General features: G+C 43.8%; 2 protein-coding genes across 10 annotated transcripts in view; both read left to right on the top strand.

The window, feature by feature from the left end:
• larp4b (La ribonucleoprotein 4B) overlaps positions 1–6238 on the top strand; it is a 33562-nt gene extending 27324 nt beyond the window's left edge. For all 5 annotated transcript variants that reach the window (XM_041054962.1, XM_041054961.1, XM_041054959.1 and 2 more), the window contains one exon: positions 1–6238. In XM_041054962.1, the coding sequence (XP_040910896.1) occupies positions 1–333 (333 nt within the window). In that variant the 3' untranslated portion in view covers positions 334–6238.
• Positions 6239–10085: 3847 nt separating this feature from the next.
• LOC121193278 (disco-interacting protein 2 homolog C) overlaps positions 10086–15940 on the top strand; it is a 133441-nt gene continuing 127586 nt past the window's right edge. For all 5 annotated transcript variants that reach the window (XM_041055511.1, XM_041055513.1, XM_041055510.1 and 2 more), the window contains exon 1: positions 10086–10288. In XM_041055511.1, coding sequence (XP_040911445.1) covers positions 10210–10288 — 79 coding nt within the window. In that variant the 5' untranslated portion in view covers positions 10086–10209. The remainder of the gene's footprint in view (positions 10289–15940) is intronic.

The raw sequence follows: 15940 nt of genomic DNA, 5'->3' as shown, positions 1-15940 counted from the left end.
GAGCTGAGGAAGCCCTCCTACGCTGAGATCTGCCAGCGGGTGAAGGAGGCTCCGACATTACAGCAACCACCGACTCCCAAGGAAGCCAAGCCAGCCTGCGCTGTACCCACAGGCGAGGAGAGGAAGTGCCCCGACGCCTCCGCCCCTGCAGGGGAGGCCAAGGCCAGAGAGACATACCCCACCTCCTCCAAACCTGGCTCGGCGGCTGTCACCCCGGGCAGACCCCCGAGGGAGGCCAGAAGGCCGGCCGGGCGGTGGGCTTCCCCGCCCCCACACGCAGGGAAAACCCCAAGCAAAGATCCTCACCACACCCCACCCAAGTCCCCGCAGTAGGGAGACTCCCTGCCCCTCCCCGAGTCCTCCAACCACCTCCCCACTATGCTCCACAGATGCGTTTCAAAAAGAAAAAAAAAAAAAGAAATATAAGTCAGGGCTACTCAATACTTATATCCCAGAATCACCAGTCACAAACAAGCATAGAGGACGCCTTCTTTTCTGGATCAGGGCTTGCAGACAAAAAGCACTTTACTGTGCATGTAGAGCACTGTTTCATTCTTTTTATTCTATTTATTTGCTTTTTTTAATTTCAGTTTTATTTCTCCTTTTTTCTCTTTTTGCATTACGTAGTTGTGTCAGCCTGTAAGTTGGCACAGACAACACTGAAATTTATTCATTCTGTCCAAACGGCCTTGTGGGATTAAAGTAGTCTTGTGTGCGAAGCAGCAGGGCATTGTTGGAAACCACCCCAGTGGATGATGGGAAAGCGTGCGTACAACAGACTCCACCTTGTTTGGCTCTCAAAGTGAGGGGTTTGTTTGCATGACGAGTGGCACTGTGGTGCAACTTTATGTAGCTTAATTATGGGTAATAAGTAGATTTGTTTTTTTTTTTTTAAATACATGTTGACACCCATATGCAACTTAACATCTAAATCTCATCACAACAAGACTCTGGATTCTTGGGTTTACATCACCTCAGTGTTTGTTGTTTGTTTTTTCAGATTTATTTACACTAGACGACTTTTGTTTGTTGAAAATGTTTCTTTTTCAGAGTTCAGCTTTGTTTGCAGACTGTTGTCGACTGTCGGTACAGTTACTGCCGGTAACTGTCGCTGGGTGTCGCCTCAGCGTTTTCACCTCCCTCTGCTGTTTTGTTGTTTTTACCGTTTTGCAAACACTGCTAACTAGCTAGTCGTGCTGCTTAGCTCGTGTCTAACAGCCAGTGGGACGTCAGTGCTGGTCGTAGCAGTCAGGCGGGAAGGGCATTTGGATATCTGCAACCAAAACTTTGCTTAAAGACAGATTAGGACTCGAGGCACCTGTTGTTGGCCAAAATGTATTTGTTCGTCGAAAATGTTTGTCCGTGAGTTAAGGTGTTTTTTTTTTTTCCCGGTTTTTCTCAGCATGTGTGAAGACATTTAACAAGTCAGGGGAAGCTAACTTTTCTTGGCAATGCAAAGCACGCTTTCACTGCTGCAGCGCTCTCTTCTCACTTCCTATTAAAAAAAAAACAAAAAAACAACAAACTGTGGAATTAAACTATCAGCAGGCACATACTGTTGAAGGAAGCCTGGCACAGGTTTTAGGCCGACAAACCTGAAATCAGCTGCTCGTCGTCTGAAGCGGTTTGGTTCACTCTGGAGGGAAGGTAACGCTGCGCGATGAGGAAATTAACACTAGCTGTCGTTCAGATGCTCAGAAAACCCTCGTCAGTAATAACCACTGCAACGGGTAACTAACTGTCATAAGGAGGAGGTGTAGGCCTGCTTGTTGTGAATATCTGCTGAGGCAGCGTGACTCTTCCGGGGGCGAAAAGTGTAAATTTCCTGCCTGAAATGCACCAAAAAGGGCACGAGTTCCGAGTTCAGTGTTGAGCTGTGGTTCAGAGAAGCGACAGTGGGAAGTTTCTCGTTCAGACCATTCAGTGGCATGTTTCTAGTTCTTTCTCCTAGATATGGTGCTAGATGTCAAATCCTGGAATCTGTTAATATAACTCATCTGATACTGTACGTAGAAATACTTGATTTACATCCGCAGAACTTTATTTGCACTTGGTGTTTTCTCAGACTTCCAAGCAAACGTATGAGATCATCCTACCTGAAGCAAAAACAAAAAAAAAACACAAAAGGGAATTTATCCTGAAAGTCAAGGAATGAAACACGATGCAAATTCAGTTTTCCAGGAGCAAATAAACTGAAGGACCCTGCAGCACCGTCTCCGTAGTCACTGAAGCCTTTTGTTTTTGTTGTGCTGCCTTGTAGATGCCTGTCGAACACACTGCGGTGAAGGGTGGATGTTTGTGCAGCATCACACGACTTCACAGCGTCGTCCAGCTGGTTATATTTTCAACGGCTCGCCACTGATTCTAATAATAATTAATATTATTTTTTATTATATATAATAAAATTTTTGCTGAAGGATTTGGTGGTCGCGTAGGCACACATTGGTTTGGGTTTTGGCCTCTGGTTTTGTATCAGTGAGGAGTTTTTTTTATTTGAAAGCTTGTAAAACTGAATATGGAAAGTGAGACTGTTGATGAGACCTTGAGTATTTTTTTATGAAACTAAACCGACGAAGGTAAATGACGCGTGGGTTTTGCGGAACGTAACTCGGCACGTTGGGGTGTGAAAGATTTTGTTGGGAGTCCCACTGGGGCTCGTGTGAACAGTGGTGAACCAAACATCCTTTAAAAATATAAACATTTAACAAACAGGCATACAAGCGCAGGTGGGTTCACAGCAGGAATGTGATCAGGGAAATGTGACACTGTCATGAAAAGACCATCCTCGGGGTGATGATGTTCAGCTCCTCCTCCTTCCTCCGTTTCGAGTCTTTACCACTAGGGTTGTTGGTCTTTTTTTGTTTTTGTTTTGTTTTTTGTTTTTCTGTCGGCATGCTCTCGTCAGTTTCTTCTACTTTGAGTTTGCACACTTTGATTTGTGCTGAGTTTAAAACTCTTTCTTAAAAAAGTGGCAAAGATTGACCGAAGCACACGACCTTTCTTGCTACTTCACTCCTGGTTTCTTTGATAAATTTTAAGCACAGACGTGCAAACGTGGTTCGGGATGAAGATGCCGAAGTTTATGGGGTATAATTGAGCCGTGTTTTGGACGAGAGCTGGTGGAAAGTTTTGATTTTCATTCCCACATCAGAGTAAAGTAGAAAGAATCCAGATTCAGGGAGGGAAGCTGCTGAGCTTGGTCTGACGTTAAGTTTCTGCTTTGGTTGGTACGTCTGTTTACTGTAGCAGCCACTTTTGCAGATAACCAACCGAGTCTTGGGTAGTTTATTTTTTTACTGTGCTCTAAAAGTGTAATCATCCGGTGAGATGGTTAAAAATGATGCGTGTAAGTGATAAAAGTGTGATTCTAAAATATCAACAGTTGGTGTTTTTGAAGCGAGTTTCCCTCCCTGCTCATCGGTCGTGTGCTCGGGTTAAATCTTTTAAAGTCGTCACCTCAAAACCCTTAAAAAAACAAAACTGTACTATTCACAGCATCTGTTGGGGAAAACACGAACCTACACGATGTGGGACCCTGCAGGTCTCACCAAAGTCTTCCTGCGACAAGACTCACTCTGGATAATCCCACTGAGAGAAAACAGGAGTCCATCTGGAAAAGGGAAAGCCTCATTAAAAAGCCTGTGCTCCCACTCATAGCTGCTTTTGATTTGGACGCTAAACCTTGAGTTTGCTGAAAATAAATTTTTTTTTTTTTGTTTTGTTTGAAGGACTGAGATGCACTCGGATGGGTCGATTATTATTTTCTTTTTTTTTTCCTCATTGGTTGAAATGGTAAAAGATATGAAAATGCACCATATCCGCTTATTTATAAACCAGTGCTGTTTATTCCATGAGAAATATCGTTAAGTTTTCTTTTTAGGGAGAAGAAAAAAAATAGAGATGCACCGAGGTCTCTATGTAAACTCAAAATGTTAAAAAAAAAAAACAAAAAAAAGGAAAAAAAATCCATCCAGTGTTTGAGAAACTTGAATTTTATTTAAACTTGAAAAATAACTTTGCCTTAACTTTTATACAAGACAAGCATAGAGTTTATTTCTTTTCAAGAAAAAAAAATCCCCAAAATGTTAACGAAGCGTGACACGTGGAAAATATTTAGTCGTTCTAGATGTCACACGTCTTACTGAGAGAGAGAGAGAGAGAGAGAGAGTATAAATCTAGCAGCATTTTCTTTTTGCTTTTTTTGTTTTTGTAAAATGTACGAAATGAATCATTTTGATTGTTCTTTTTGTTTTTCCGGTTTAATAGTTTCAGGTTGTTTTCTTTTGGGGGGGGTGGGGAAATATAAACCTTGTAAATGCAAAACTAGTCAATACTGTATTAAATATGTGCACTTTGAAGTGTGTGCTTTGCTTGTACAGTTGTAAATACTCAGAAAAATATAAGAGGTACCTTAAAATGATTATAAAAATATATTGATCTTGTTGAACTATTAATGTCGCTATCGAGCTGGATGTAGGATATAAAAAAACTTAATGTTGTGCTTTTTGAAAATATTTTTCTTTAACTTTTTATTTTATTTTTTTTTTTAGTTTGGGTGTGCGGAGTTCCAATTCTGCTCCACTCTGCAGCGCAAGCAGTTTGTCTGATTGTACACTTTCTTGTTTTGTTTTTTTTTTTCATTCCATTTTTCCCACCTGTGCGCTCGGTCACACCTGGGTGTACAGGTGTGACCCTGCCCCCCACCCCACCCCACCCCCCATGCAAATTGGAAAGAACCTGTGGGACTTGCAAGTGTCTTACAAATGAACCGTACAAAGCTGCGTGTCCACCAGCATCCTCTTTAAAGCTCTGGCTTCTTTTTTTCTTTTCTATTTACCCAGGAAATTATTATATAAGGTTTTTTTTTTCTTTTTTTTTGGACAAATGGATCTAGAATGGTCTCGATACTGAAACTAGTTTGCAAGAAAAAGCACTACATCTGAGAATCTCAGCCTTCACTGAACACAGCAGCAGCCACTAATTGCCTTCATTAAACACTGCTGTTAAAATACGAAGAAAATGAATAGAAGTAAATTAGAAGCCGCAGTAAAGGCATTAAAAGTGTTAAGGTTTTCTAACAACTGTAATAATTGGAGGGGGGAAGCAGCCTCACGCAGACCATGACACTAATACTCAACATCGATGTACCGTTACGGCTATGACATGTTCACGCGAATGCAACTCTACAGTATGTAATCAAACTGCATTGTGTCCACACGAGGTGGGCAGCATGACGATGTTTTCCTCAGCGACCGTTTCTTCTGTCAGTTTTTCAGAAAGGCTGAAACGTTGCTGCTTTCTGTCCACGTGCTAAGAAAGCTGAGCTAAAGTTAGCCTAGCTTAGCATAAAGGCTAGCCGCGGGTGGAAACAGCTAGCCTGGTTCCACGCCACACGTTAATCAGTGATCTTTAGAGGTGTTGGTACATGTGGCAAAGGCTCATGGGAGATGTAGTTGTTTTAGAACAGGGCGTTCAGATGTACAGTAGAATCCGTCAGGGGTTGGTTTTTAGTTCCTGGTGTCCGAAACCTAACCCTGGATCCGAAGCGGGCCCAGTCCAAATCATACGCAGTCTAACTGGATCAACTGGTGCCAGTGTTGGTGTTCACCCTTTATTTGGGTCGATTGCAGATTGAGTCGGACGATGTGAGACAGAAAATCACAGCAACTTGTTTTAGCTTTTCAGAAATACCAATAAAAGACACCTTTAAAAAAAAAAACGAACAGTTAGCGGGACAGAAGTGAAACGGTCGTCCTCCGTCGCTACATGCCGCATGTTGCCAGCTAAAAAGAGCGATGGCTGATGGACACGCCCCAGTTTTGTCTCCTGTCTTCAGACATGCTGTGCTTCAAGGCGATCTGACGTGTGACGCCTGTGGACGATGTCAAACATCTGAAGCGCACTGCAGCTCGTACAGCACGCCGTGCTCTTGGCGGGAAACATGGCGACGGCACATTTTGAGCCTCTGGGTCCTAAATTTTGTAAAAGACACTTTTTGGGAAATAAAGTGAAATTGACGTCTCGTCAGGCTGGACCTCACTGAGGCAGGCGGAGCTTAAAGTCCCCCAGCTGAGTGTCCACGTACTGGACGAGACATCGAATCAGCCAAAAACTGTTGAAACCCGCTCAGTGTTGTTCATGTCGTTACCTTTTTTTCCTTCTGATTTACCTGTTGGACGTTTCTCCTTCATGTTCATCATCTTTCCTCCCCTGAGAAATAAATGTACAATTAATTTGCTCTTGGACTTTTTTGTTTTTGTTTTGTTTCTGGGAGCTGGGGACAGAAGCAGAGGCTCAACTGGAATCACAGTTGTTCTGTTTTATGTTTTATGTTTGTTTTTTTCCTTAACGTGTTTCAGAGCAAGTTTTCTGGCACATACAGTACAGTAACATGCACAGATGGAGATGTCTGTTTAAACCATTTGATCACATGTGGACTGTGGATTTTGATGTGGCAAAGAAAACCAATAACTGTGCCATTATACAACTGTTGTTCCTTTGTCTTGACTGGGCAGTTTAACCTGTACATAGCTGAGCGCTTGCCATCTCGGGCTTTTAGTTTTTAGTTTTTTTTTTTATTTTATTGTTGAGATGTGAATTTCGGGTTACTGAAAGTCCATCCAAGACTTCTCGCTTCTGGAGAAAACTCCGACGTGACCGCTGACCCTAGGAGCGGTTTTCGTGCGTTGTAAACTTGCGGCCGACCCCTGCCCGAGGTCGAAATTGACCCCGAACTTTGAGACGCAAACACAAAGACGCTGATCACAAACTGAGCATCCCTGAACTGTCGATGTGTGCATGTGTGGAATAAATAAATGTACCACCCACAAATCCAGACCGATGCAAAGAGGTGGCTCCCTCTGAAGTGCGGTACCTCAGACCTGGACGGTACTGCTTTGGAAGGGATCTCTCATTTTGGCGGCAAGACGGCCGCAAGTTGTGCACGCCTCTCCCGTCTCTCCAGCATTAACACGAACGCTCAGTCGTGGCGTTTTAAAGGAACTCCTTTTTCTCATGGACTTCTTCATGGAGCGTCACACTTCATATCAGCCTGTCAGTCGCCTCAGCTCTCAGTCTCCTCCTTCCTGTTCGTCCATTTTGACAGTGCCATTGTCTTTTGGTTTCGTTGTTGTTTTTTTCCTCGAGGGTTGCGTCTTGTAAAAATGGACGCCCTTGTAGTTGTTTTTTTGTTTTTTAATTTGTCAAATTTATAATAACGAATGCACAACAACTGACTGGAATCTCTTTATCAACTCACTGTGGTTTAACTCATTAACACTCTTACCATGCTACGCTAACAGCTGTGGACAATCGAAGACTCCACCGTGATGGGGTTTGGACAGATAATTTTGCCTAACGACACCTTTAACAGATGTGGAATGGAGGTTGCGTTCGAGACAGCTTTTTGGTTTTCTTTTGTTTGGATTTTTTTTTTAAATTTTCTCTTTTTTTATTTTCTTTGGGGGGGGGGGTCTTTTCTTCCATTGAGACTGGAATCAAGCGTACATGTCAGCTATAGATAATTTAAGTTACTCTTGTGTCATGATGTAAAACTGTCTAATTTGGAGAAAAAAAATGTAGCTTACTGAAAAATAAAGATTTAGGCACTGTTGAGGAGGCACTGTCTTTTTTCCCTCGCCCTGTGAAAAGTGTTTTTCATTTTCCAGATTTTCATGTTGTTTTTCTCTTTTGACCAGTTTCAGAAATTTATTTGTACATGATTGAAATAAATGCCTAACGTAATTAATAATAATCATTTGAGTTCAGCATTAAATGCTTGAAATGCACTTAATTATTTGACATGATGAAGAGGACCTCTGAGGTTAGATACGCTTCAGGTGTTTTCTGTTCTTCACAGAACCATCAGCAGGCGTCTGATCGGCCCCAGACTGATTCTGCAGCGGGACGACGAGTCCAAACACACAGCCGGAGCCGTAAAGATCCATCTGCAGAGTCCAGAAGAACAAGGAGTCCTGCAGCAGATGGTCCGGCCTCCACAGAGACCTGGCCCTGGCATCGCGGTGTCAGTCTGGGATACCGTGAAGAGACAGCCCGAAACCGGAACCACCTGCAAAGATCGATCTTAGGATTTGAGGATGAGGTTTTGTTTGACTCAGATACCCATTATATGCCCCTCCACCCCCTCCCTCCACCCCCCGAGGCTGCAGGCAGGGTATCGACTCCCCTCAATGAGTCTGAGGATCTAAAGCAGATTAAACTGGACACAGGCAGGTTCCAGTAAAACGGAGGCAAAGGACATGCAGCTCTATGCAGTTTATTTTGAAAAAGACATTTCAAAATAAACTTCAGCAAAGCCCAGTGGGAGTTTCAGCTTCTCTCTTTGCGTCACTGAGATGGAAAGAGGAGCTTGAGCCTGAAGAGTCAGCTGCTGCTGATGAGAGCAAACAGCCACCAGGTGGCAGTGTGTTCACAGAGGACGGTGCAGACAGGCTGATGATGGGAGGATTTTCACACAAACTCACAAACTCACGTGGAAAATGCTTTGGAAAAGGAGGCGATGACAGAGCCAGGCTAGCTGTTTCCCCCCGTTTCCAGTCTTTATGCTAAGCTAAGCTAATCTGCTGCTGGCTCCAGATTCTCATCCAGAGAACAAGCTGGAGAGTGTTGTCAATAATCTCAGCACCTAACTCTCCTCATAATGTCGAACAATCTTTAAATCCACAAAGACAAGATCAAGAACGAGCCCAGGCTGGATTTCTTTGCTTTGACCGTTTATTTATTTATTTGTTTGATTTTTCTTCTGATAGGTGCAAATAAAACATGAACTTGCTGAAAAGTTTTTGATTGTTTCTGAAAAATGTTTGAATATTAGTGTAAATTGTCACCAGTCAGCTCAGGACAAAGTCTGTGTGAAGGATTGGAAAATTCTTTTCTCTCTCTCTGTGATGCAGCTGCTGGGTCGTTATTGGGACAGTAATGATGGACTGCTGTTTCTGCCTGGAGAGGAGATATGATGATGATGATGATGATGCACAACAGTGCAGCTACGTGCATACAGGTGTTGGCATAGATAGATAGATAGATGGGTCTGGCGCCCCCTGGTGGTTATTTCACCAGTCTCATAAAAATCTGTAGCGTTTTTTTTCTTCTCAAACCAGAAAAACAGCCAGTTTGTCCGAAATCAATCCGGTGAACACACGCGCTTCCGGTTATCATCACAGTTACTGAGGTGTTCTGTCCGTCCAAAGTCACCTGCAGTGAATTCTACCTGTGAGGTGAATAAAGTCAGACCTAATGAACAAGCATCAGAGAGGAAGACGATGAATTTACTTCCAAAATAAAAGCACAAAAATAAGTTGCGAGGGGGGAAAAAAGAGGAAGTGTCGTTATCATTGTTTCAGCTCAGCATGTCAAAGTTTTTGACTCATGTCACAATCTCGACAATTTACTATCCCGTAATTTTGACCTGCCATTTAATATTTTTGACTTAAGAAGTGTTTGCGTGTTTTGTGTTGCTGCCAAAATTAACAAAATTAAAGTGACTTTTATTGTTTTTGTTTAGTAGAAGTGGTAGTTCACATTTTTTTGATAATGCAGTTTTGACTGAAAATGACAAAATCTTGATTTGGGAACAGTCTTGGTAACTGACAGAGATACGTAGATAAAAGGTAAACACATATACACCGAGTCCAGAGTTTTACTGAACTGAAAAATAAAAATACCAAAATGTTAATTATACTATTAAAGCGACTGCGACGTATGTAACGTACAAGACAATAAAAAAATATAGACTGTGCTTTGTATGACTGACCATGTCTAAATATATTAAAAATACATGAATAAAAATATATTCATGTGTAAACATACAGTGATGTCCAAAAGTCTGAGATTAAAAACCACTGGTTAATTGTTTAAGTTTCTTCTTGAAAATGAAAAATCTGAAAATCTAAATCTAAGTTTGTACGTTTTAAACATCTGCATTTTTTTTTTAAAGTGCTGGAATGAGAACTGGTAAGCAAAACGCTCTTATTTTGAAAATAGGACCACCGGAAAAAGGAGCGCCATGTTTTGGCGGAGTTGACGCAGGTTTGCGGAGGACAAACAGCGCCGCTGCCGCACAGACAGCGACACTCAGAGACTCACTCTGACTTACTTTGGATTTTTGGGGGGTTCGAGGAGACGCCTGGAGAGAGAAAAGAGGGAGAAAGAGCCGGGAAACAGAGATTTAAGTCGGTTGCTAACGGCGGAATGGCGGACCGGGACCCGGTGCCGCTTCCTGCGGAGGTGCGGGCCAAACTAGCCGAGCTGGAGCTGGAGTTATCGGAGGGTGAGTACTTGTATTTCACCGCTGAGCTCGGCGGCTCTGCCCGGCTCTGCCGCCGCCGCCGCTGCCGCTGCTGCTGCTGCTGCTCGGGGGTGTGTTTGAGTCGCTGCTGGTCGGGTCCTGCTGAGAGGACGAGCCGGTTCAGAGTTTGAGCTGCGAGGAGGAAAAGTGTTGAGCTTCAACTGCCACAAGTTCAAGTCCATATTTATCAAACACACACTCATGCTGCTTTAATGACTGCTTTGGTTTCTGTGGCTGTGATTTGGATGCAGGGGATGTGGTGTTTTTTTGCGGCGTGCTTTGGAAAGACCGTAGTATTCTTATGATATTCTCACATTATCTTATATTAACGCCCATCACTGCGCAGATATGAGTCCAGAACTGTCTCAGTGCAGATGTAAATACTGTAAAGTCCAATTTGAATGCACAGTTTGGTACCACACACACACACATACACACACAAACACACACACACACACACACACACACACACACACACACAGAAGCTTCTACAAAATCCTCAGAAATATAATAACTCAACACATAAAGTCATTTTTTAGCAGCAGGTATCACATGAATGGAAACGGATTAAATGCTCCAACATCACTGGTGTGCACCAAACAGAACTGTAAAACTCTACAGCAGTGTTGTACTGATAAAATAATGGCTGCAGCTGTTCATATATATATTATAATCAGTATGTTGATCAGTGAAATGAATCTTTACTGATAAGTATACTTATTAGTTGTTTTTGCTTTCTTTTTCCAAATGTCAAATCGAAAATAATCAATAATTTAGTTACCATTTATTTTACTGTACAGTTATTTATTACTGTTTATGCTGAAGTGTGAAATAATGGTGCCCATACGTCTCGTTTTGTCCAGTCGGCCGTTGCAACCCCAGCAGATTCAGTTTGTGGTGATAAAAACAGAGAAACGCATGATTAATGGGGCAGTAAGTGAACTGTGTGGACTGTTCGACTGATCTTTCTATTATTAGATGTCATAACAGATAATCACCGCCATGAAGTACACTGAAAGGTCCCCCCTGAGCCCCAGAGGGACATTATAGCCCCCTCAGTGGAATTATCACAGGAGAACTGTAGAGGTCTGTCTTTGGGTTTGTCAGTAAGAAGCTGTTGTCATCATATTGGAAAATCCCGTTCAGCAGAGGCCTGCATGCTGCTTAGATTATGTGCAGAGAGCATGCAGCTGTTACCAGAGTTTTCACATGACACACTGCAGCTTTTTCAGGGGATGAATGATTCCCGTTATATTCCAGCTTTTTTTTTTTTTTCTTCTCCATAACACCGGAGCATATATTGGCTTCTTATGCAAGACGCTGAAATGCAGCCTTGTTATTGATTTTCTCATTAACTCTCCTCCCTCCTCCTCCTCCCTCCTCCTCCTCCTCTTCTTTTTCAGACTGATATGTCACATTGCTGCAGACTCACTCTCAGCCTGGAGAGTATCACAGTGTCATATTTCAGCTTCCTGCGAGCAGTGTTTTCCCTGTTTCTCATGCAGTCTGGAGGCTTCGCGGGGCTCAGCCATGTATGGAGAAAGAAAGAAAAAGGCACAGAGGGAGAGAGAGAGGAAGCGATTTTTAACAGCTGACTGCAAATGCACACATCGCATTTTAATGTTTCCACTGCTGCCGTGCAGCTGCAGATGCAGGTTTCAAAAGCTGAGCTAAATGCAGTGATGTAGAGGAGGGACGCTGGAGGGGGAAAAGGTGACACACATTTTTATTTTGTGTAAACCGCTAGCTCAGAGTTGCTCCAATGTAAACAACTGCGTCTGAGGGAAATGGGGTCAGATGCCCCGTTGCATTATTTACATGCTTAGCTGACGCTGTAAATGCACGGCGGCAGCGAATGCAAAGCTTCCCCGCATCCCTCAGACTTTGACCTAATTTTTCCATTTCCACGCATCATCCCTCCCTCCTCCGGAGCCCCTCGCCACGGGGGGAAACACTGGCAGAAAATGGCATTATCAACAGTCAGGTGTCACTACGGCTTCACGGGGACCACGTGTGCCCACGAGCAAGGCACTAAACTCCTCTACGTCCCCATGCCCCCTCGCTTCCCTGGTGGTTCAGGGGTTGAGATGCTGAATCTACATTTCCCACAATGCCTCACAGAGTGCATGTGTGACACTTGTAGCATCCGGGTGTTGGCTGCATGTGCAGGTTAAGAGGAAGAAGCGATACAGTGACTTGTTGTGGTTGAGGTAAAATGCCAGAATGACGCCTTCTTGCTGAAACGCAGACCTGTCCTCATGCTGCATTGCATTCTGGGACACTTGTTGTTGGCTGGAAGGTAAATGAGATGTGATGTTTCACTGGGATCTGAAACCAGCACTGACACTGAGGTCATTCTTTTTTAATTTTCATCAAAATAAGCCAAACTTTTAAAAGTCATCGTGACTGATGGCGTTTTTTATCATATGTGTTTTGTGGATTGACACATTGTCTTCAGAGACAGTGGGGACTGGACAAAATGTCCCCACTCTCGAGGTCTGAAACTGAAACTGGTCCTCACAGTGATAGAAGAAGCCACGGCGCCGTACAAACCCTCTGCAGCTGCAGACTGACAGGTTGTCCTGAACTAATCTGGCTGCTGGCTGAATATTAAGCTCTGCAGTTCAGCCCAGATAACAAGCTGTCCACCTCAACACAGTGCAGCTTACACACACACACACACACACACACACACAGAAACACACACCTGACCTGCTGGATCTGCTGTGTTTGTGTTGTAAATTTATTTTTTTTCTTGCTGCACCTTCTGAGGGACCACCTGTCAGTCAAACAGTGTGGGCGGGGCTGTGACGACGGTGAGGACGGTGCTGTCCTGCAGCTCGTCCTCTGTTTTGGTAAAAACAGTGCAGGATGTGAAAGCATCATTTCTTGGCTGGAAGTTTGATTGAGTCTCGAGTTGTTTTTCCTGCGATGAATGACAGAGAAGAAAGAGGAGCTCAGTGAATCAGACGTTTAAAGGTCGATCCATTTCATACTGAAATCACTGCCGGATCATTTATTCATTTCTTGCCACGGTGTCGTGGTTAGTAAAGTAAATATTGTGTAATCAACGAGGGACGTGAGCCAGTTGTGTTGTAGGGAAATATCCCAGCGGCCTGTATGTTCGGTAGACGCTCATCTTTATCACCAACCCTTTCTCTTTCTTTTTGCTGCGGCTCATTTCACCTCACATGTTGTCGTGTTGTCCTGCAGCTGAGTGTAAATAAAGCTGAGGTGATACCTGCAGTGAAACCTGGACCGGAGCGTGTCCGGCGTGAACAAAACACGGTTTAAATGCTTTGTTTGACATGTGAAGGGCGTTCAAGACAAAATACTGTTTGTTTTTCTAACAGCTGTAAAAAGTGTCTTTAGTGTGACGTCTCAGTTTCATCAGTAAAAATCTTCTGCAGGTTCAGATGGATGTTAAAAGTGAGCACCTCTTTTACAACACTTTCTTTTTTTTTTTTTTCCTTCCTTCCTGAAAGATCTCCTCAGTTTCTGATAATCACAGCAGAGAAGAAGGTTTGTCGGCCTCGTCCTGGGGCCGCGGACGCCGCGCTTTGCTCTGACGATGGCTGTAAATGAGAATCCAGACTCGAGCAGCAGCTTCAGCTCAGTGTGAACCTTCAGTACCGTGCTGCAGTGAACGGGACAGGTCTTCTTCACAGTTTACTGTAATGGATTAGCTTCCCACTCTGCATCAGGACAGGATGTCATGTGACACGTTAGGTCTTTATTCAGGAGATTCTAGGTAGAGGAGAGCGAGACAGAGGCAGAGACAGAGAGAGAGAGACAGAGGCAGAGACAGAGAGAGAGACAGAGAGAGCTCTGACCTGGTCTCACCGCTGACTGTGGACCAAGATGCTCAGTGTTGATGTTGTATTACAGGAAACATGGTGCAGCGCTGACATGGTTGACTCGGTTTGTCCATTTGTACGGACTGTCTCGCTCACTGGCTCAGGGTGAAGGATACCATGTATGTATAAACTCACCTGGTTCAGGTAAATGTCCTCGTCGCTGTGACTCTTTAGAGACTTTACTCTGTTAAGAAAAGGCCAAACGCACGAAGCCTCCTGCTTCACACTCCACTGTCTGTTGTTTAGTTTCCCATTTATTTCCTTTTCTTACTTTCACAAATGCAGCCGATTCGCCAAACTGTCAAGTGAGGTTTACAAACTTTGACTCACCGGATGAGTTGCTGAGAAACAAAACTAATATGCAACAGAAACTCCCATCAGAAAAACGGCAAACACAAGCTTCTAGTTCTGCTGTCGCTGAAAGAAACACAAACAAGCTTCCCACAGTTAAAGCTCATTAATTATCCAACAAATTAGTTTCCATGTTTCCACCTCAGTTTGCCAGCTGCTGTGTCAGACCGCCACCCTCAGGTGACTGACGCCGTATCGAGTTCAGCCTTTCTGACGAATTCGACGCGGAGGAGTTCACAAAGATGCGAAGCCTGCGAGAGAAGCGAAGTTCTACCTGTTCAGTCATCAGTGGCTAACGTCAGCGACGGTCAGTTAAAGGCAGGTGTCGTTGTGATCGTCTGCGACAGGTGGTGACGCCTGCTGACTCTTTGTCTGGGCTTTTATTGGCTCATTGAATCCGGGTGCGTTCTGACCTTTGGACGGGAGCATGTAACAAGCCCAGGATATGGTTATCTAAACACACACACACACACACACACGCTCACCTTGTCAGTGACACTGAGTGTGAATGAATCCTCGATGATTGCCTGTGACTCAGTGATATAAATAGAAAGCGTGTCAGTGTGTTTCATCAGCAGTGACTGATGTTTCGGGCAGAGTTCAGATCTCTGCAGAGACTCTTCAGTCTTTCGCTTCCTCCAGTTCTTCACCCTGGTTTTAGGTCCTAACCCGGCTCGGGTTTGATTCCGACAGGTTCGTCTGTCACATCTGTCTCTGATGATCACACGGTACGCTCCACGTCAGCAGCGGGGCTCAGGAGAAACGAGACAGGTGAAGAAACGCGAGCTTTCATTCGATCAGACGGTTTGGAAACGAACCCTCGGGTTGGTCAAACTCATCTGTGAGGAAACGAAGGCATTATCACCCAAACTGTCCTTTGTAAACATCCGTCACAGTTTGCAGACCCTCTCCCTGCTTCAGTTTTGACCTACTGTGCTTACCGTAGTTGTGTTCAGTTTGTTTACGAGCTGATTCTCTGAGAGAACAGTGTTTTCAGCGTGTGTCATGTGACGCAGCCCAGATTTAACCTGCGCTGAGAATATAAAGAAAACTGGAAAATAAAAACTGGTATTTCACTCACTTTAAACTTCATTTTCTGTCATTTCATCATAACTTCATGAACGTTTCCTGGAAAGAGCCCTGCTCACAGTCCTGTAGTTTACTGTTGAATGTCTGTGAAAGGCATCTGTTAGAAGTGAACCTGAACATTGCCTGAAAGCTCTGGAAAAAGCGAGTAAGTTAATCTCGAGTTTAGAAAATTCAGCTTCGGCTCTGCCTGCTCTGAGCTGTGCTCTGTGTACAACCGCCTCCTGCAGATTTCTCTTCATTGTTTATCCTGGAATCTTAAAATGAATTTCATTTATTGGTGTTTTGGTGTCACAGGTTAATAAATCAGTGCTTTGCTCTTGTACTTGTTTGGGAACCT

The sequence above is a fragment of the Toxotes jaculatrix genome, chromosome 14 (assembly GCF_017976425.1).
Source record: "Toxotes jaculatrix isolate fToxJac2 chromosome 14, fToxJac2.pri, whole genome shotgun sequence".
NCBI lineage: Eukaryota > Metazoa > Chordata > Actinopteri > Toxotidae > Toxotes > Toxotes jaculatrix.
This window is presented reverse-complemented; position numbering and strand designations above follow the sequence as displayed.